Genomic DNA, 20,759 nt, shown 5'->3' with positions numbered 1-20,759 from the left:
GTAAATGTTGAAAGCGTATGTCCCCCACTTGCAATCCCCACATATGTTCCCCACATGGTAATCGAGAATATTCATAGTTTAGAGCATTTTTTTGTAACTAAAACATGGTGATGGTGCTTCCGAATCAGCATCAGCTAGCCGAACAGTGCACCACCGACAGTCTGCAGACTATTTATTCTTTGTTTTTTTCTATTTATTTGGTACAACAAAAAATGTATACATTGAAAAATATATATACACAACTAAAAAAGGCCCGCTCTACTGCAGGTCAGGTTGCGTTGGGGGCACAGTGACAGTGGTGCTGTCAAGGCCCTGGCTGCTGTGGCTGGGCAGGAAGCCAGCCGCCGCGAGCAGCCGATAATCTGCACTCTGAGAGTGGGGATCATCGGGCTGCTCCACAACAAATGCTTCTCTGAAGCGCCGCTTCCTGCCCCCACAGCGATCACCAGACCCTGGCAGCCACCTCTTAATAAAGTTGAGGGCCTCCGCCTGGTCGCACCCTGCTTTTTGGCAGATGACATCTGCATACAAGAACAGAAATACCATAGTACACATGAAGCACTGCAGTACAGAGAATACACAAGGGTACACACACATAAAACAATGAACAAGTCTAACCTGTCACTAATCTACAGAGCCTCAGGTTCACAAAGGCCCTTTTCCCTTTTCTGCCATGAAGGCTGTACAGCACTTGCACGTCATGTGCCAATACAGCCTTCATGGCATTCACACCAATTTCTCGGAGGCCACGTCCCCCAATCTGCAGGAGGTGCTTGCGCTGTAAAAAAATGCAAGAAGCATAGATGGGGTAAACGCAACAGCACATCGAAATGTTTTCATGATAAAAATCTGCAAGAAGAGGACACTAAAAACAACTTAAATATTTGGGCATCACAACATTTCATTGTTTTTTTACGCTAACTTCAACTCACTTGACCTAAAATGGTTTCCACATCAGCCCTCTCACACTCAGTGTGAGAACCTTTCAGAGTCCTTCTCTGAATGCAGTTTCGCTGTTATGAAATCAAATACAACACTGTTATAACCCTTAATAAATATTGATTCTAGCTATGAAATAGTATAGTTACTTTGTACAGTGCTCAAATTCCAATACACGTTTCTTCGAGGTTACAATGTCTTTGCCTGAATGTTGACCAGGAGTAGCTTCTACAGGTGAAAAATGATAAAATATGTGGAATTCAAAAAGAAGCTTGGACATGTTTTTAATCAATGCATTGTAAGCAGAGCACAACAAGATAAATGAACATGATCAAGGCGTACTAAGAGGCAACTTTAGAGCGACCAAATCTTGGTCATAGATGAGACTGATAGAAAAATAAAGGTCGCACTAGATGGTCGCACCATTTGCTGTTTATATTTTTCTGTGATAGCCAACAAAGAGGCATGTCGCTATAGAAATCTCATCACAATAAACAAAGGTGCATTTTTCTTCACACTGCGAAATTGGGTGCATGTTAAATTTTTAAAAAAGTAAGAAATCGGCTAACACAAGGCAGGGTGAACTGTAGCTCAAAGTAGGGAGAGCCGCAGCGGACACGAAATAGGGTGATAAATGAACAAAATTACTGAATGTCTGTTTTAAGCAGGCTATTGCGAGTCACTGCCCATCAAACACACGATGCCGCCTACATCGTCTGCTAGCTTAGGACAGTTCACTCGGACTTCACAGACTATAGTAAATACAGTCGAATCTCATTAATTCCAACACACTTAATTCGAACTGACGCTGTGGTCTTATCAAAGCTACACCGCGCTCCGAAAATGCTCTCAGCACCCCGCCCAATCCTGCGGTGGCACTTCAGACACCTCATCCCTGTGCTTGAAGAAGAAAATGAAGAAAAGGACAGAAAAGACTGCAGTGGAATGTTTGCCAAATGCCAATCTGCGACATTTCTGTGCCCCGCTTCGGCTTTTTCCGTCCCTGCCACGTAGAGACCCTTCTCCTCTTAACACTGCGCATGAAGAGAAAGAGGGGAAAAAAAGCTGTCGCACAGAGTTGGCTCTCTTATGCCGATCTGCAACGCGCCGGTGTCACGCTTCCCTGCTTTTCGTTCCTGCTATGTAGAGACTCTTCTCCTTTCAACACCGCGCATGAACAGAAAAAAAAAAGCTGCCGCGGAGTGTTTCTCTCTCGAATGCCGATCTGCTTTTCTCCAGGTGGAGATGCTCCTCCATTCTCATCATGGGCTGGCCACGCTCCGGCTGCAGCGCAGATGGTAACAGTGGAAACACAGTTGTCTTCGAAGAGTGTCAGCACTGGGCATTGCCGCGCGCAACTTCTTTTGCCAGGAGAATACTGAAGCCGAAGTACAAATGCTTTGCAAACTGCACGCAAAACTTGTTGACTCGTTGCAAGGCCAACATGTACAGACATGTATTGACTACTTTAATTAATGATGGATGTCCTGTAATTTGTGAATAAAACTTCTCCATGCACATGCATCACTGCATGGTGAGCCCTCCGCTCGTTTACCGTATTTACTCTATTCTACCGCGCCCTCGATTGTAACGCACGCCCGGTTTCCACGACAAAAAAAAACAAAAAACAACTAAGACATCGGTTGCAACGCGCACCCTTTTTTCTCGTTGGTCCGCTTGATCACACCACTCGCGAAAACGACTCTTTTTGAGAGCGTCTTCCGTTTAAATATGAAGTATGGGGGAAGCTTATGCCTATCTGACGTGCAACAGAGCATTGTTGTCACTCTAGTTTTACCGTGGCCCGATGTCAGTACACAACTTGCTTCGCCCCCTTCTCCTAGACGGTTGTGGTGCCAGGCATGTCGAAGTAAAGAGACGTGTGATCGGCATTCCCTATTTGCCCAAGCAGGTAGCCGTTGTTGTGCCGCAAGTTTAGGAGGAACCTCTGAAGACTCTGAAGCTTTTCTTCGTACTCCTCCAGCAACTTCCGGCATATGCCCGTTCGCCTTTTCTCTTCATAAAGTTCGTTAGCCAGCACCTGCTCGCTTTAAAATGGCTCTGCATTAGCCCTTTTTCTAAGGCTAACTGCATAGCCTGCACTTGAAGCAGTTCTGTTGTCACGGGCCGCTGTGCCGCTCACTGCTTAATCACATACTCGCCGAGCAGCTCTTCAATTTGTGGAAACCGACCCTGCTGTGGTCCACTGAAGCCTTTGCGTGAATCTTTGCTGTTGACAATATTCTGCTTTTGTTTCCGCCAGTCCCGCACGCACGTTTCGGGAACTCCGAATGACCGCGATGCGGCCCGATTTCTGTCCGTTTAGGCACACGCGACGACTTTTCTTTTAGAAGCAGCATTGTGGTGCACTCGTCGAGTTTTTGGAGTCGGCCCTACCATGCCGTCGATGCTAATGTACTACAAGATGACGAACTCCTCAGCACACGTATGAAGTGCCGTGCATGGGAAACATATAGGCAGAAATGACCGACGCGCCATGCCGACGCACGTAGGGGGCGGCCATTTTGTAAGTGGCGATGGCAATAGAATGACCATATTCATTTTTTTTTTCGTACTCGATTCTAATGCACATGCGATTTATGAACTCTCTTAACCGGAAAAAAGCAGCGTGTCAGATTCAAGTAATTACGGTAACTTTCATTATTTTGAACTTCTTTTAATTTGAACAAATTTTCTGGCCTTTTTGAGTACGAATTATTCATATTCGACTGTAGTACAGTGGCTAATGAGATAACCTGACTAGTTTGTTTCCCGAAACACAGTATCTTAAAGCAGTACTAAATTTCTGCATGTTACATAGGCATATTAAAAATCAAGAAATATACACCAAAGCCGCAGCCACAGCTTTACTCTGCACAGCTGCCTCTGCTGCCTCCACTTCTCCAATTGTACCAGCAGGCAGCCGGGGAAGGTCAGAGGGGCGCTGTGCTGGCTGGGCGTGCTGAGGCACGGACAAGAGCCGTACCTTGTGCTTCAGCTGTCGCACCTCCTGCAGAACCTCTCTTTGTTGCTGCCGGATGCCAAGTTGGATCCGCAGGATCCGTAGCAATAGAGCTGAAACATACAAGAGTACATATCATATTTACTCGCACAATTTGCATCCTCACATAATTTGCTCACCAGTATAATTAGCCAGCCTGCTTTACTACAAGAAACTTTTTGCTCGCATACTTTGCCCTCCCCAACCAGCCCGAGCCACCTTGCCAGCACACACACAGACACAGTTGACTTCATGATGCTCTGGTCAGGCACATCTCTTGTTGAGCAGGCGAGTGCAGTCTTACACAAAATGGACTGAGTGCAAGGTCCCTTCTTCCATGAACTTTTATGCTTTCCCTAGAATATCGAACTTGAAAACTGAAACCTGTTTATGTGTAGTCCAAAATGCCTAAAGGTTTGCCTCCTATCTTCCCACCTCTTCCACGGCAAGAATGTATTCCCGAGACACAGCACAGATGTTAAACGCGTGCCAGGACCTGTCACATCAACTAGATGAGGCAGGTTTTCGCACTCATTTTTTTTTTCGGTTTCGCCATCTGGCCATTGCGTTTTTACCGTTCCTTGTGATAGGCTACAATAATTATATACGAGGCAGATTGCTGTTATAAAGCTTACCGAAGAAAATTGAAACCGTGCTACCGCTAAGCACTTCAGCGTGGAGTTCTTCGACATGCAATATTCAGTATGGGAGCCAGCAGAAGAGCGCGTTGAATAAGACTTAGCATAGAAGCTTGGGTGTGTTGGTTAGATATCGGAGGGAACACAACACAATAGAAGACTGGGCAAGGAATGGACACACACACACATGAAGGGCGACACACACAGCACTGTGTTGGCATCGCGCTTCCTTGTCTGCATCTTACTTTACGTTGGGTTCCCGACAATTATTGGAGAGTACTTATGTTCTCTGGTATAACCCTGTCGTGGGAACTGGTTTTTGTGAGCACTGTTCAAAAGAACTTCAAGAAAATGGGGGCATTTGAACAGGCTTAGCAAACAAATGACAATCCGCTTTGAGACAGCTGTGACAGCGCCTGCAACATATATTCCCAGTTGAGCTTTTAGGCCAGCGATTCCTACTAGCTTCGCACATGACCGGATTGACAAAAAAAGTACACATAATAGGCGAGTATACACCGCATTTGACTCTGTAGCTTTGATGAACCAGGCAGATACACAAATTTATCCAAAACTCCATTGATTCTGTTGCAAAATTATTCAACAAACAAATTGCGATGTAGTGCAGCGTTAGTTCACCACTCGCAGTTAATTGTATGCAGTAGGTTGCTCACAGCAACTGACTGTATGCAATGGTGAACATCTTGCATGCTTGCACCGCTGTTTCAGCATGCTGGCTGCTTCCCATACGGCTATCAATTGATGTTCAAAAAATTGGGAAGATGAAGAAAGACTGCACAGTGCCCTCTGGCCACCCTATACTCCAAACCTCCCGCCAACAAACAAACAAAAGAAACAGAAGTATGCAAATGAATATTATTCCTAATGCAGCTGGAATGGAGTGTAGTTTTCACCAATTCTGTGTGTTAAGTCAATATGGAGTGAGTTAACTCCATAAAGTAGCTTTTCTCATAACAGTGTTCACTCTATTGTAACACAAGGAGTGACTTCATAGCATCTAGAAGGAAAAATAGAATCTTCAGTATTTGATAGAAATGTGAGGCTCTACCTTAAAACAACAATAATCTGGAAAAAGAACTCATTACATTCGAAAAAAAAAGGTAGCACAGTTGATCCCCTTTACAAGAGACACTGATGTAACAGACAAACGGGGATAAGAGGCACCAGTGTGCAGGCTGACATTTGGCCCATCATGCATCAGGCACTCCGTAGATGCGCCTGTGCAGCCGGGAGCCCTGCAGTCAAGCATGCTGAGCAAGACTGTTGACCACTGTACAATGACACATTGCCACAAAATTTCAAAACTTCATTTCACAGACTTCTGCAAAAGCTTCTTACACTCTTGCATAATTTTTGCACAAGCTTCTCTCATTCTTGCGTGATTTTCGTCAGAACATATAAGTGTTGGAAGTTGTATGTCCCCAAAAACTTGCACAATACAAATAGCATACATTAAAGTCTATCACTTAATACGTGCATAGTGTAACAATGAAAGGAAACTCACGCATGGTTTGCTCCGAGCCTTCCCCGTGCGGTGCCTCCTTGAGCCTTGGAGAGCACTGTACAGCTAGAGCAAAGTAGCATCAATCCAGTGTTAATGGCAGGTTAACAAGACAACAAAACTAACCCCCATATTCATAAACGCTCCCCGACTCGACTTTCACCCTTCACTAGACAGAGTTGAGCACTGTGCCGCTGATCGTTTGAAAGCGACGCTGCGCTACTCGAGAATCACAGCAGATTATTGCTGACATACAGCAATTTTCTCTGCTTAGAGACGGCGCTCCCATCAGCCATCTCAAGTGAAGGTGAAGCGTTGAGTGGAGGGACGTTCTAGAATACCGGGGTAAGATTGGTTGCAAGAACACTACAATAGACACACTTAATTTTTACACTTCATCTATATTGTACAGCTACACACATTCTGCATCCTTATAATGCAACATATACATACAGGCTTATAAAGTAAACACTGTAGGCTGCTCAAATAACACCTACACAAAAAAATTACCCAAAAGTGGCCATGCGCAAAGTACTTTTATTTGAAACTCACAAAACTTTTGCGGTGATGGAGAATAAATAAGACAGGTTACGCTTGGAGGCACATGAGACCTTCGCAGCTTTCATAAAGTACAAAAAACAATATGGTATGTGTGTGTGTATGTACGCATGAAGCTTCAGCCTTTACATACGGTTTCTTGAAAGAATCGACTATAAATTTTATGGCACCTGTGTCCTTCAGCGCAATTGAAAGCCTGCTGATCAGTGTGTGCAATTGTGGAATAGTTACATGGAAAATGGCGTGAAACACCTAAAATCAAATTTTTCTAGCTAGGAAATATGCAGCTGTGTATACACAACACATGCTGCAAACAGTGGGAGGTGACCACAAGAGTGATTTGAGTGTAAGCGGCAGTATTCCGCATTCATGCACCCCGCCATTTTCAACTGTTGCCCAAAAGCAGCACCACTTCAGCGTGCTACTTTTTTTTTTTACATCATAAATAGCACGGAATACAGCGAGGATGAAAACAACATACGCAACTAAATTTTGAGCACTATTTATGGTGCGCATGATTGATTGATTGATATGTGGGGTTTAACGTCCCAAAACCACTATATGATTATGATAGACGCCGTAGTGGAGGGCTCCGGAAATTCAGACCACCTTGGTTTCTTCAACGTCCACCTAAATCTGAGCACACGGGCCTACAACATTCCCGCCTCCATCGGAAATGCAGCCGCCGCAGCCGGGATTCGAACCCGCGCTCTGTGGGTCAGCAGCCGAGTACCTTAGCCACTAGACCACCGCGGCGGGGATGGTGCGCATGAAAACAACAAAAAAAAAAATAGGCCTTTGTACTACGACGAATTCATAATTTGCCTTCACGGACCTTCTGTTAGGCTGCACCACATACAGATTTTTTGTGGCTTTCAAAAGAGATTTGAAAAAAAAAAAAAATAACCGTGTTTACTCTCATCATGAGCGCACTCATTAAGTCACCCTCATTTCAGTCGTCGAAATTTTGAATTTTTTTTTTCTTCCACATATTAAACACACATCTTACGTTCATCCGCTGAAGTCCCACGGGCTCCCCCCCCCCCCCTTGCCGCCTTCGCTCGCTGCCACGTGCCATTTTATTTTTGTTTCTATTCGTTCACGGAACGTCCCCTGTCTTTTTTAATTATCTCTTGTAACATATGTGGCATTATCTTGTTCCCGAGGTGCCACAGGTGCTCTGCTATGTAGATGCACCATTAAACTAGTATTTTTGATCAACTGTGCATTTCTGATGTTTACCTTGCAAGTACGTAAAACTGGCATGCTTCTTGATCTATGATACACATGTGGCTTGTCTCACTTTGAAGGAAAAGTTAGCATACAATGGTGTAAATGCTTAGAATTTGAAATATTGAGGCAGCAGCACACCGGAGATGATCATATGGTAAAGAAACAAGTGCTGCCTTATTACTGGCAAGTTGTCACTTATATGTACAAATAAATTTTGCGAGCTAAAAAAAGTACAAAAGCACAGCGAGGCTATGATGTGGTTCAACCTGTGGATTCGCTTCATTTATCACGCTATATGATGAAGCTTCCTTTGGTAAAACTGCTCAGATAAGAAAAAAGTTTGCTGTCCAATACAGCAACTATACAAAGTGTGCACGTGCATCTCGCAGCACCTTTTCATCACTTCCGAAATGCGCCACCAACTTGCCCGGGCACCAACCGAATCTATCGCCTACAACTGCCATGTTGTCTCCTCGTGCTTGCACCCGTTTAGTTTTGCCTCACGATGCAAGTTTGAGAAATTATGAGCTGCTAGTGAGGCAAGTTGATTTAGTAGTCCACGCAGAGGGAGCAGAGCTTAGGGTGTTTCTTCGCTGAAATTTATAACCTGAAATTGAGAACGCACATTCCGATTTTCCTAAAAGTACCAGCGTATTTGGCTGGTGCAGATTAACAAAAGCTACCTGAAGAAACTTTGCAATATTTGCATCTTCAGGTGCAACTTCATTACGGGTAAGTGCCATAGCCAAGTATTTACCTGCAAACAGATATAGCTTACCAAGATACTGTACATACAAACTTGTCCGCAGTTAAAATCATGATGGCGAGGAAGGCGGTTAAAATCGTGATGGCGATCGCGGAGATTTGGTATTGCATTGAAACAAACTATAAAGAATGGGAAACAATATTAGTTCATTTTGAAGTATAGCCGATCGGTTCAAGTTGGGCGTCAGGATTTTTTTTAATTAGTCAATTAATTCTATACACGGTCTCTATCATGTTCAGTGACTCCACTGTACATTAGCGTACAACAAAAGCAAAATACAAAGTGAAAAGTGTGTCAAAGCATACGCGAAAAATAAAGTGACGACTGGCATTACCGCGGCACACACCACGCAAAGTCGCTATCTGCCTTGTATAATATTTTCCTCGACTATTTCCACAAATTGCAATCAAAGAGGCTCAAGCTCAACATCAGCACTGTTTAAAACACTTGGGGGGGGGTCATTGCTACTTTGGTGGCGTTGGCCGTGACAATATATTCATAATATTATATTTCTTGTAAACTTGCCTAGCTCTGCACGACTAGTTTTCGATGGGAGCAGCTGCGCTTCGCACATCCACTCTTAAAATTGCGGCTCGAGAGATTTTGAGCTTTCACTTGTTTTTGGGCCAGGCAATTTGTAGTGAAAGCAAGATAATAGGCCCTCATAGGTTGTGGCGGGCAGCCGGTGTACGCCATGGCTGGTATATGTGTCGCACATCTTGATTATCTGGTCTTGTATCGAGTGATCCTAATCCAATGAGCTCGTTAAAGTAAGAGAACAAAAAACCACAATGCTTCCACATCGTTCACAGCAACAGATGACGAGCCCCCAACAAACCGCACTGCAGCACGTGAACTGCCGTAGGTACCCAGGGAGTTACCCGGGCATGGCGGGAGAGGGCGACAACGGCAAAAGTGACATCACAAGAACACTATGTATAAAAGGGACATTTAAAGACTTTTTTCCCATTTTTAAGCTTCGTGCACTGTTCTGTCACAATTTATAGCTCAGAATAGTTGTATTTTGAAAAGGGCACTAATTCATAAGCCCAATGGTTCAAGGATGGGTGCATTTAGGGGGCCCATTCTACGTTTTACTTATGCCCTTCAAGAACTTGCTTACAAGGCCAAAGTCCTGTTTCAGAAAGAACACGCTAGTGCGTGGCCAGCAGTCCGTCAAGCATTAGTGCTGGTGAGATTTGGAAATGCAGCGCATGAGCATCCTCATCTGCTACTTCTCTGCTCATGCTCTCGGGGTTTACTTGCGAGGCACGGTCCTTCGCACTTTTCATTTTCACACTGTAAATCAACTGATACCAACTCTGCCTTCCATTATTTAATAAACCAATAGTTCATGGTCACGAGGACGAGCTTAAAATGTTTGCTACATCAGACCTGAACAGCATTTTGAGTCATCGAAACTTGCTAGTTGCAGCGAGCATTATGCGAAAAATATGATGTGCTTTACGGTGACAACTTGCAAAACACTGCAGCAACGATTAAAACCATGCATTTTTTGTGCTCACAGGAAATCCCTGAAGCAGGAGGCACTGGGCTAAAATTGCGCAGCTAAAATACGGATGCGCTTTCCAATGCTGTCATGCGTACAGGCGGAGAAATGGCAGGCAAAACTGGGCGCACCTCGATTCTATGCGCATGCGTTCCATTCACAAGCCTCGCTGCCAGTTAGCACCACATGGCTCACTGTCCATGAGCTCGCTTGTTTCCTGTAACAGTGGACCATACAGTACACCTATTTAAAAACGAGGATAGAATGTATATAATGCAGCACCTGATGAAGCCATGACGATGTGTTGCTGATGAAATCTGGAACTCTAGTTAGTACCCTTATTGTTAACCAGCCGACCGACTAGCAAAAAGATTTGCGACTGAAATGATGGCATCTACACCTGCCCTTAAAGGGACACTGAACAAAGTTTTTGCCGCCGAGATTTTCAGCCAAAGCAAAAGATTGGGCCATGAAATTCATAGACAATAATAATTTCAAGCAGAAACTACGAAAACATACTGAATTTATTGAGCCTTTAACAAAATGCCGCGTCTAGCTCTTAGACAGGCGTTTTCTAAATGGTCGCGACATTTATTTTTCAAGTTTTTTTTGTTATTCATGACAAATCTACGGTGCATTGTTCACAGAAAACAAAATTGCCTCGGTAAGATTTCTTTGCGAGCAGCTTACTAATTTTAAGGCAGGCGCGTTGATTCGTGAACTGAAGGAGGCGAGTGATCGATCTTGCCTGCTAGTGGCTAGGCGACAAAGGCTTTACCTCATGTCCTGGTGTAGCTAAGTCACGCAAATGGAGCAGAAAATGTGCATTATCATTTATTTCACCTAAATATCACACGTATGTGACTTATTGCCGGTGACAGGTGATCAGGATGAAGTCGACAAGTTGCAAATCTGAACAAGAATTCACTCGAATGAAAAACCAACCTATACTCACGTGCACGGTGAAGTCGAACACGTCGTCCGTCAATGTTGTCGCTGATGCCCGAAGGAAAAGAGAAGAGGACAAGCGACGGGGTCGTCTCTTTCTTTACAGTCAGCGGAACTGCCAGAACGGCCAACACAAGAGGCATCGGGTTGACATTCCTCCATCTGGGCATCAGTCGCTCCACCCGGGCATGCAGCTGCTACTGGTTCTACTACTATCCTCTTCCCCGTGCCTCTTCCCGACATTGCAGTGTTGCTGCCATACTCGCGAACCTTTTTAAATTAAAGCACGCAATCATGTATTATCGTGCGCCATACTAAACTTCAAAACAGTGCGCCGGTACATGAGATCACGAAGCGCGGTCCACGCCATCACAAGAGCAATTAGACAAATGAAACAAAGAAAACAAAAATGTATAAAATATTTTGTCCCAATACGATCCGCAATGCAGTTTCCTGCAGCGGCTTTTGGCTCTGTATGAACGGCCAAGCCAGTGCCAAGCCAAGCTTGCGTCCCTGATCAGCTGTTAGTTTCCATCGAGAATTCAACAGTGAACTGGCAATTTGTTTAGATGATATTGCTAAAGGGCTTGAAATTGAATATTTCTCTACGTACTACTGCTGTACTTTTCCTCTCTGTTTCCTGATCACAGTGATAAGATTGAGGAGGTTACAATTTAGAAAACAGCAAGTGCAGCTCAAGCATTGCTAGTATCGCTGTTTCGGTAATAAAATGTTACAAAGATTTTGCCCCGCCACCTGCTTTCCGTGTTCGTGCACCCAGTAGAAATATACGGTGCCGCGTTTGAAATAGTAGAATAAAATTGCAATATTACGAAAGAAAGGCTCTGAAGCAACATCGCATTTTATCAGGCCTACACCTCCCACACCTAGACGAGTAAAACTCGTCGATATTATCTTGCAAAGCTGTGTATAATATTTAAAACACATTCTTTAGCCCACGATGAATTGTTCTCTCGTGTGGCTTCTCCATTTGGTACTGTCATGTTAACTTACAAAGGCAACTTTCCATATTCAGTCTCTTTAGATGTTGCAAAAGCTTGACACGTGGTGTGTATGCCATACTGATAATTCTCCTCGCAACCTGGGTCCGCCTCTTTAAACAGCGTCGCATTTTATTGTTCGCAATTGTGTTTGTTTTATACTGTAAGCGAGCTGTGTGATTTCATCAATATTCACGAGTGTTCCCTGACTATACAAACACGTGCGTCTTATTTGGTGCGGTGCACGTTTGTATGTAGCAAAAAATGTCATTTCGTCAGCGTGTGTCTGCATACACTTGCATGCCCTGCAGTACGTGTACATAATTAATGCAGTAAGGACTGCAATGCATAGCCTTGCATGGGAGATATATTCCATGCACCCTCAGAGAAATGTTGTTTGTTATGAGCCTACTGTTTATCATTACATTTTTGTTTTCGTTAAAGTTTCATCTCCATATAAAGCAGCTGTATACAGGCACGAGCTTCAGCAGCTTCCTCGTTGTTCCATTTTAAATAAAAACACCAAGCCTACCCGAATCAATGATCTGTTTGCTATCATTACTGTTATGTGTTCTACGATGTACACAAGGACAGTAGTATACAAAAAATAGGGAGGGAATTGAATGCCCTGCCTGCATGGCTGCGCCGTTTCACAGGATCAGGCGCTGCGCTGTGAAGCTTCCTACCGGCCTGCAGAAATTCAAGGGAGCGTACAATAGCGTGGTTCAAGAGGACTTGTGGGGAATACTAGACACACTGGGTGTAAAAGATGGAGTCACTAATCATTTAAAGGAAATCTATAAAACTAACAAGGTAGTTAAAAAGTGGGAAAAACAGGTATCCAAGCCCACAGTAGTGAAACGTGGACTTAGGCAGGCGTGCCCACTGTCACCCTTCTTATTCATGATGTACCTACAAGGATTAGAGGCCAAATTAGAGGCAAGGGGACCTGGCTTCAACCTCTCTTTAGTCAAACAAGGAAAACTCATTGATCAGGCACTACCAGCATTAATCTACGCAGATGATATAGTGCTAATGGCCGACAACAAGGAAGATTTGCAGAGGTTGATGGACATCTGCGGTAATGAGGGAGATAGGTTAGATTTTAGATTCAGTTAGGAAAAATCAGTAGTCATGATTTTTAATGATAACAAAGGTAGTGAGCTTAGAATACAGGAAGTCACGCTAGAGATAACAGATAAATACAAATAACTGGGCGTATGGATAAGCAATGGGACCGAGTACCTGAGGGAACACGAAATACGCGTGACGACTAAAGATAACAGGAATGCAGCAGTGATGAAAAATAGGGCACTGTGGAATTACAATAGGTATAATGTTGTGAGTGGAATATGGAAAGGGTTCATGGTTCCTGGGCTGACGTTCGGCAACGCGGTCTTGTGCATGAGGTCAGAAGTTCAAGCAAGATTAGAAATTAGGCAACGTGAAATATGCAGGCTTGCTTTAGGAGCTCACGGGAATACACCAAACCAGGGAGTACAAGGTGATATGGGATGGACATCATTTGATGGCAGGGAAGCTAGCAGCAAGATAAAATTTGAGAAGCGATTGAGAGAAATGGGGGAGGAGCGTTGGGCTATGAAGGTTTTCAGCTACTTGTACATGAAGAATGTCAATACAAAATGGAGGAAGCGAACCAGGAAATTGACTGGTAAATACTTAGAAAACAGCAGGTGGCCAAACCAGAAAGAACTATCGGTTAAAAAGGAACTGCAGGAAACGGAGACTGACATGTGGAGAATTGGCATGATTAAGAAGTCCGCACTAGAGATCTATCGAACTTTTAAGCAGGAAATTGCCAAAGAAAGAATCTATGATAATACTCAGGGTAGTTCTCTACTGTTTGAGGCCAGGACGGGAGTATTGCGAACCAAGACATATCGGGCCAAATATGAAGAGGTAGACACAATATGCAGTGCGTGCGAAGAGAAAGAAAAAACTGCCGAACACTTGACAATGCTCTGTAAAGGGCTTTACCTTATAGTTCAAGATGATGGCGCAGAGTTTTTCAAAGCACTGGTGTTTAGGGACAGGGAGGGCAAAATAGACTTCAAGCGGGTAGACTTAACTAGAAGGAGGTTATCTGATTGGTGGCTAAAATCAAGGCACGATTGAAAATTAAACCCTTCACCTCAAAGTACCCGTCCAACTTTACTATTTAAAGGGGAAAAAAAATCTAGTGGTTAGTTCACTAAGCATTACGGCTAGGTGACGTTAGCCGCCGCCCGATCTAAAGGGTACGGCCACATCCATCCATCTATCCAGCCAAGAATATGCTCTCTGGCTTGTTGCTCCAGGCCTAGTCAGGTAGATTTTTTGGCCTCACCGTTGAATTGTTTGCTCGGGTTGTGGCTTGCAAACATTGCAGTTTTGGGCTTCGTATCATCTTGTTCCGTCATCATGTCCTCCAAGTGGAGGACATGTCGCAGTGTAAGGAGGGAGTACGACAAGGCGCTGATAAAATGAGCTATCAGTCTTATTAGGCAGGCGGTTGAGAGCGCATCAAGGCAGCTGACGCACACCAGCACTATCCACTTCCTGTATAATACAGGCTACTGAATTATAGAAACACGGAGCAGAAATCAACTCTTGTGCCTCTCTCATGCACTCACAAGGCGGAACCTGCTTCGAACACTGAGGACCGAGCTAAGCAACACCATGCGTGACGATAAATCATGGTCTCCTATTGCAATAATGATTAAGGCACGCATGCAACTTAAACCATTGTCACGCAAGATGAATTCACAACACCATCGAAGTGAACCCAAGGCACGTGCTGATTATTATGTACGGTACTAGCGCTAAATTCATGCAGACGTTTAGTTGGCGCTGTAGTAGGCCTAGTTGAAGGAATGGCCACAGCTACTGCTGTGATGGAGAACGGGCTCATTAACATCTTCATGTAGATTAAAACGGCTTACCCCGAAATGGCTGGGAGTGTCACGCTATCCCTAGCAGTGGCACATGCAGTTGCATATTTAACGATTACAGAAATGGCGTACCGATTTCCAAAGCACCTATCAATACTTCCGTCAAGGCGTAGCACCAAACACTTTATCGCACATTTCGGGAAACATTCCTTTTTCTCCCAATCTGGTGGCTAGGCATGACTACGCCCAAGAATAAGCATGTTATTATGTATGTCGGAGGTATTTTCATCTGATCCCTGAAAAATTATTTCCCTAAACCAATGGAAAAAAAAGAAAATGGAATTCGCACCTGTCATCACATTGCACCCCATCACAGGAATGGGATCAGATTGGCCTGGCGCTCAATACTCCCTTACGCTTAATCAGAGCTCGGTCTGGCACCAGCTCCAGACAAAACCATTTATAATCTCCTGTCTGGCACATCTGTTTTACTCTGCTCTCTCTCAACCAGAGTGCACCATGTACCTGTGGTTCACCCCTGGTGGATCTTTTTCACTGTTTGTGAATTGCACACAAAGCCCTTACTGCTAGATCCCATTCCCAATTCTTCACTATTCTCACGGGAGGCCACTCTTTGGGCAGCTTACATCACGACATGTGCGTGTCATGATGTCAGTGCCGTCTTTTTCAGAGTCGGCGCCGTCTTTTCTTTCTCTTTTGCTCCTTCCCTGTCGTGTGTTTCTGGTGTTGCATTGCAAACAAGTGAAGATGTTAAAGAACACCAGATGTTCAAAATTTGCTTCTCATTATTATATATCGTGGTTTTGGGAATTAAAACCCCAGATATATTGAAATAAGATGCATGAAAAGGAAAGGATGATATTGGAAACTGGAAAAAAGGGATGACAGACTTCTTAAGCTATGCTGCCATTGAGATTTTCAGCTGTTCATGCAATTCTCACACGTGGCTTTGATGCAGCTATGCACATATCACACAAGCATGCTGACTGTAGAGTTAGTATAACTGCAACCTTCATGTACCCAGCCTTCATGTACCCTCTATGACATTTCAGAACATCTGAGTCAGTGTTAGCATCAAGTTATGTTCTTCATGCTGGGGAACCAGTGTGATGAGTTACCATTTCTACAGAATGAAGCCCTGTCTACCTGGAACAAGCTGCAAGATATATAACTAAACGGCCCTTTTCAGGGCCAGTCAATCTCTGTCCGGCTTGGATGCACCAACTGATTCCCTTTATCATCAACCCTCAATAAAACTAGCAAATGTTTGTACATGTGCAAGCAGTGTCATTCAATATCTTAGGAAATGCTTGTGAAGCAATTTCAAGGAGAATCGTTTTTCTGATCTCATAGTGAGGCATTAGGAACACCTTAGTCACACCAAATGCCATTATTCAATGAGAGGAACAAGAGAAATATTTCACTGGGAACTATGAAGTAAACAAAAAAACAAATGTTTTCAGATACTGCGAGATCATTTCATAAAAAAGCTCAGAAGTTGCTATGTGTGGCCACATTCAATCTGTGCAAGCATCGTGTGGTTACAAAATTCTGTACCAAACATAGGTTCAGCTTTCTGGAATAGACCGCGCTGCACAAGCTAGCTCAGTGCATGCACTTATGTACCCTGCCAGAGAATATTTTTACCACCAGTATGTTGTAATGTGAAGTGAAATGGTGATAGCATACTAGGGCGCGTCCTGCAGGACCCCAATAAAGTTGTTTCACTTGATCGGTTGGTGTGCTGTAAGCAGAACATTTCCAAGAAAAATCGTATAGTTTGGAGGAGGACTTAAGCAAGGAAAGGTGTAGATAAAACACTGGATTCACTGGCATTATCCTCACCAAGTATAACATTGTTTTTCTGGTGAAGCTTTGTGTCTGAACAGCGTGCAGGATAAGCTGGTAAAAACATGCAAAATGGGAAGTCTAGCACAGCAATCTGTGCAGTACTGCTCATTTCATGGAGCATTAATTTCACAGGCTTTGCTCATTGTTAGCGTTAAGCCTATATTATGTCCACTGCAGGGTGGAAGCCCAATCAATGTTCCCTGTCCTGTATGAGCCAATTTCATATTATGGCTGATAATTTCTCGATCTCATTGGAACTAATCACCTGCCACCCTCTGCTACATTTCATGTGTCCTAATATAAATTAATTGACATTACTGACCTGTCATCCATCTTTTTTTCTCATTCCCAACTAATGCATTCATTTTTGATAAACTCTGCTTTCTTCCCATGTCTTAATATTATGCTAGCCTTTTTTCATTTTTCTGAAACATTATCTTTGCTCAGAAGCTAGAAGTTATCAGAAAGAACATAACGACATTCTACCTCCTGAGCATATGGCATCATCAATACAAAAATGTAATAAAAGTGAGAAAACATCCTATCTATATAAGAGGCCTTAAAATACTGCAGGAGGCAACAAATAAACTGGTATTTGTATAAAGGCAGTGACAAAAACTTTGACTACTGTCACTTATTCTGATTCTTGGGACATGTTTTTTAGTACATCATAACACATAATTACACATTTACACAATTTACACAGAGGAATTGCCACCACGTGCATTGAGGCCACCCTTCAGAAGTCATGTGAGCACAAGGATGAGGTAAGCCTTAAAACCAGATTAAAAGACTAAAGGATGCTGGATATCCCAACAGCACCATCACACCCGTGTGCTAAACCCTCCTGCAGAAAGTCAAGTTAAACAAAACAGAACCAAAATAAAAACAGAATGACCAAAGATCTTTGCATGCTATACCGTACGTACATAAGGTGTTTCACAATATAAAGAAAATAGCGAGCCGATATGATTTTATCTTGTTATTTGCCATCCCTTGCAAGTTTTCAAAAGTGTGTGTACTAAAAAGCAACAGGAATAGCCATTATTTCACCATTCGTCATGAGAATAGGTATACTGAATGCCAATATAATGTTGTGTATGAGATACTATTGACACGTGGAAACGTAAACATAAGACAAACTGGGTAATGCCCCAATGTTTGAGCAAGACAGCATGCTTAAAATGTTAAGAATGGCTATGGTAGTCGCATGGCCATACACTGTAAAGAATGTAAGTGCAGTTCTATGTTTCATAAAACACTGTTTTTGAAAAAAGCAAGAACAAGAAGTGAAAGAGAGACTGTGAAAGCATTTTCTTGTCAGGAAGGCCATGAATCAGTGCATCAGTATACCTTCACTCATCCATTCGGAGAGAAAGTATTCTTTTCTCAGTTAAGATTATATAAATTTCATGGTCTCACATGTGTCGTTGTGCATGAGCACTGTTCTTGTACTCTGTAAAAAAGTGGGCATAGTACCTTCAATAAAATTTAGTTGGCAGTCAGCGCTCTTTCCTGTCCTTTTTGTCTCTTCCTGAACTTCTCTCACTGTTACTAGAACACAACCACGATGAACCAACTTGCCCAGATTAAGCTATTGTTGACGAATAGTCAGAGCATGAAAATACTTCAGGGGCTCAGAACCTCCTCACTACCCGTCTAGTTACGGCCCTGGTCTATGTGTTCCGAGAGTGAAGCACTAGTGGAGCTATCTAACTCCTAACGGTGAGGAGGTTTTGTGTATACTCGAGCTTGTTTCATGACATGGTGAGAGGTGGCAGGTTGTTGAAATAATATGCTGTGTGGGAGGTCAAGATTTTGATTGAGAACGCTGAGTATGAGCCAGTGACATTAGGCGTTCAAGACTTTTTGCGATATTCACTCTAGCATAGAACCTTGGTTGGTGGTTGACGTGTGCATTTGATCACATTGTAGTCTTCCATCATAATTTTTTTGCCACTTGGCGTCGACGCTCTTGAGTTGTACCAAAGTAATTAAGCATCCAGGTACAAGTATCTTCTGTCAGTGTTTCAATGAAGAGCTGAATATGAGTAATAGCTTCCATCGATACTTCTGGCATTGGTGTATGCACATTTCTTTTGAAGTTCTCTTGTAAAAAAGGCATTAAAGGTATGTTTTTGTGACTTTTTAGTGTTGGCCAGAACTGCTGGTGTGTCCGAACGGCTCTTCGATTGGTTGTGGTGTTGTCTTGTTCAGGGCCACAGAGCTTTCAGTCTTTTTTTATATTTGCCTTCACAGGAATGCTCTTTGCATGCTTCTTCAGTACTTTGTACTATTCCTAAAGCATTGACTTCCAGATTTTGATTGTGGTGCTTTAATCTAGTGTTCAACTTCACGCTAGCTTCATTTGCACGCAAAGCAAGAACTCAGGAGTATGGTAACTTTTGCTATGGGTTTTCCCTTTTCAGTGTACTGTATTTTTGCCTGTGTTGTCTAAGCGCTGACAGCCTCGTGCGACAGCTTTTTTTTTGTGCACTTATTGTGTGTCAATGACTTATTTGCCTCCTCAGCTAAAGACTTTTTGTATTATAAGAGAAAGCTCTGTCTGTATTGCTTTTGTCATTTGCTGATGGTGTATCTTCAGTATCTTTTCTCAGTGTACACTATACTTGAATGGAAGACCAGCATGACTACCTTCAGCTGTTAGCAGGCTTTTAGCTGCTGTAATACTGATTGATGCTCCTTTCTCGGGCGTTCTATTTTGGATGGTTGGCATGTCATTGCTTCTTTTAAACTTTAAAACTGCAGGTGCACCTTTTTCTGGTTACACCTGGTATATTTTTGCAGTGGTTATATATATATATATATATATATATATATATATATATATATATATATATATATATATATATATATATATATATATATATATATATATATATATATATATATATATATATATATATATATAATATATATTGCTAACTTGAGAAACAAGGCCTCTTTACGTTAGGTGCACATCAGGTGGGAAGAGTACTTCTATTACTTGCCAAGATTGCGGCCCCTTATGGTGGGAATCATAATGCACTGTTGATGTGTCAAATTCACATAGTATAATTCCAAGGCACTCGATCAATATCCAAGGAAGAAAATTATGTTCTTTTGCGTGAGTTTCCGCAACTCATAGTAATTTGTATGTAAATGAATACTTCATCATTCTTGGCTGTCATGTTTTATGGAAGCACATGTGCTTCGTTAATAACAAAAAAACACGCACGTTCACGCCACTGCAGTGGCGTGAGCGTGCATGTTTTTTTTTTTGTTAATAACGATTTGCCCTATGCATTCACGTTTCTTCTTTTTTTGTGTGTCGTACTTCTCGTATCGCGCAGCCTACCGTTTTGGGCACACGTAAAAAAAGTACATAAAAAAGAAGCGTTCCACGCCGAAATTCGCGTTCGCAACGAGCTGGGCACCGACAGGGTGCCCTACGACGCCCACACACTCCGCAACACCTTACCAACCGTTCGCTGCGATGTTGTTGGGAACTCGTGTGGTTGTTGCATGAATATAGCGCGTGCGTGCGTGCGCACGCGCGTCTGTGTGTTAGATCACGGCAACTGCATATGTTGTATGATTCAGTCACCATAACGCAACTGACGACCCCCGCTCTTCCCACACGTCAAGCAGCAGCAAGTGCCGTTAACCGTACTGTGCTGTGAACGCAAAACAGATTCGAATAGGTCGCGTAGATAGCTGGCCCGACACATGATACGGTAAGATTTGCGTCAGATATTCGACGTCTACATGCACGCGTAAGACAGCGGTATCCGCAGCAGCTTCGTCATACGTATGGATAGCACCGCATCGGACGTCACGTCTGACAGAGAAACTTGATCGGTAATTTTTTCTCACTTAA

The 20,759-nt window shown here is 43.2% G+C and overlaps 1 protein-coding gene across 1 annotated transcript; it reads right to left on the bottom strand.

Moving 5' to 3' along the window:
- Window positions 1–200: 200 nt before the first annotated feature.
- LOC142776694 (uncharacterized) lies at window positions 201–11,430 on the bottom strand. The gene is made up of 5 exons (XM_075880853.1): window positions 11,123–11,430; window positions 6,104–6,166; window positions 3,926–4,014; window positions 619–778; window positions 201–521 (listed from the first exon to the last, which is right to left on the bottom strand). The coding sequence occupies exons 1-5, from the start codon at window positions 11,283–11,285 to the stop codon at window positions 259–261; spliced, it is 738 nt and encodes a 245-aa protein (XP_075736968.1). The 5' UTR covers window positions 11,286–11,430; the 3' UTR covers window positions 201–258.
- Between the last annotated feature and the right edge of the window lie 9,329 nt (window positions 11,431–20,759).

This window comes from Rhipicephalus microplus, chromosome X (assembly GCF_043290135.1).
Source record: "Rhipicephalus microplus isolate Deutch F79 chromosome X, USDA_Rmic, whole genome shotgun sequence".
Classification (NCBI taxonomy): domain Eukaryota; kingdom Metazoa; phylum Arthropoda; class Arachnida; order Ixodida; family Ixodidae; genus Rhipicephalus; species Rhipicephalus microplus.
The sequence above is the reverse complement of the archived record's forward strand: the minus strand, read 5'-3'. Positions and strand labels throughout refer to the sequence as shown.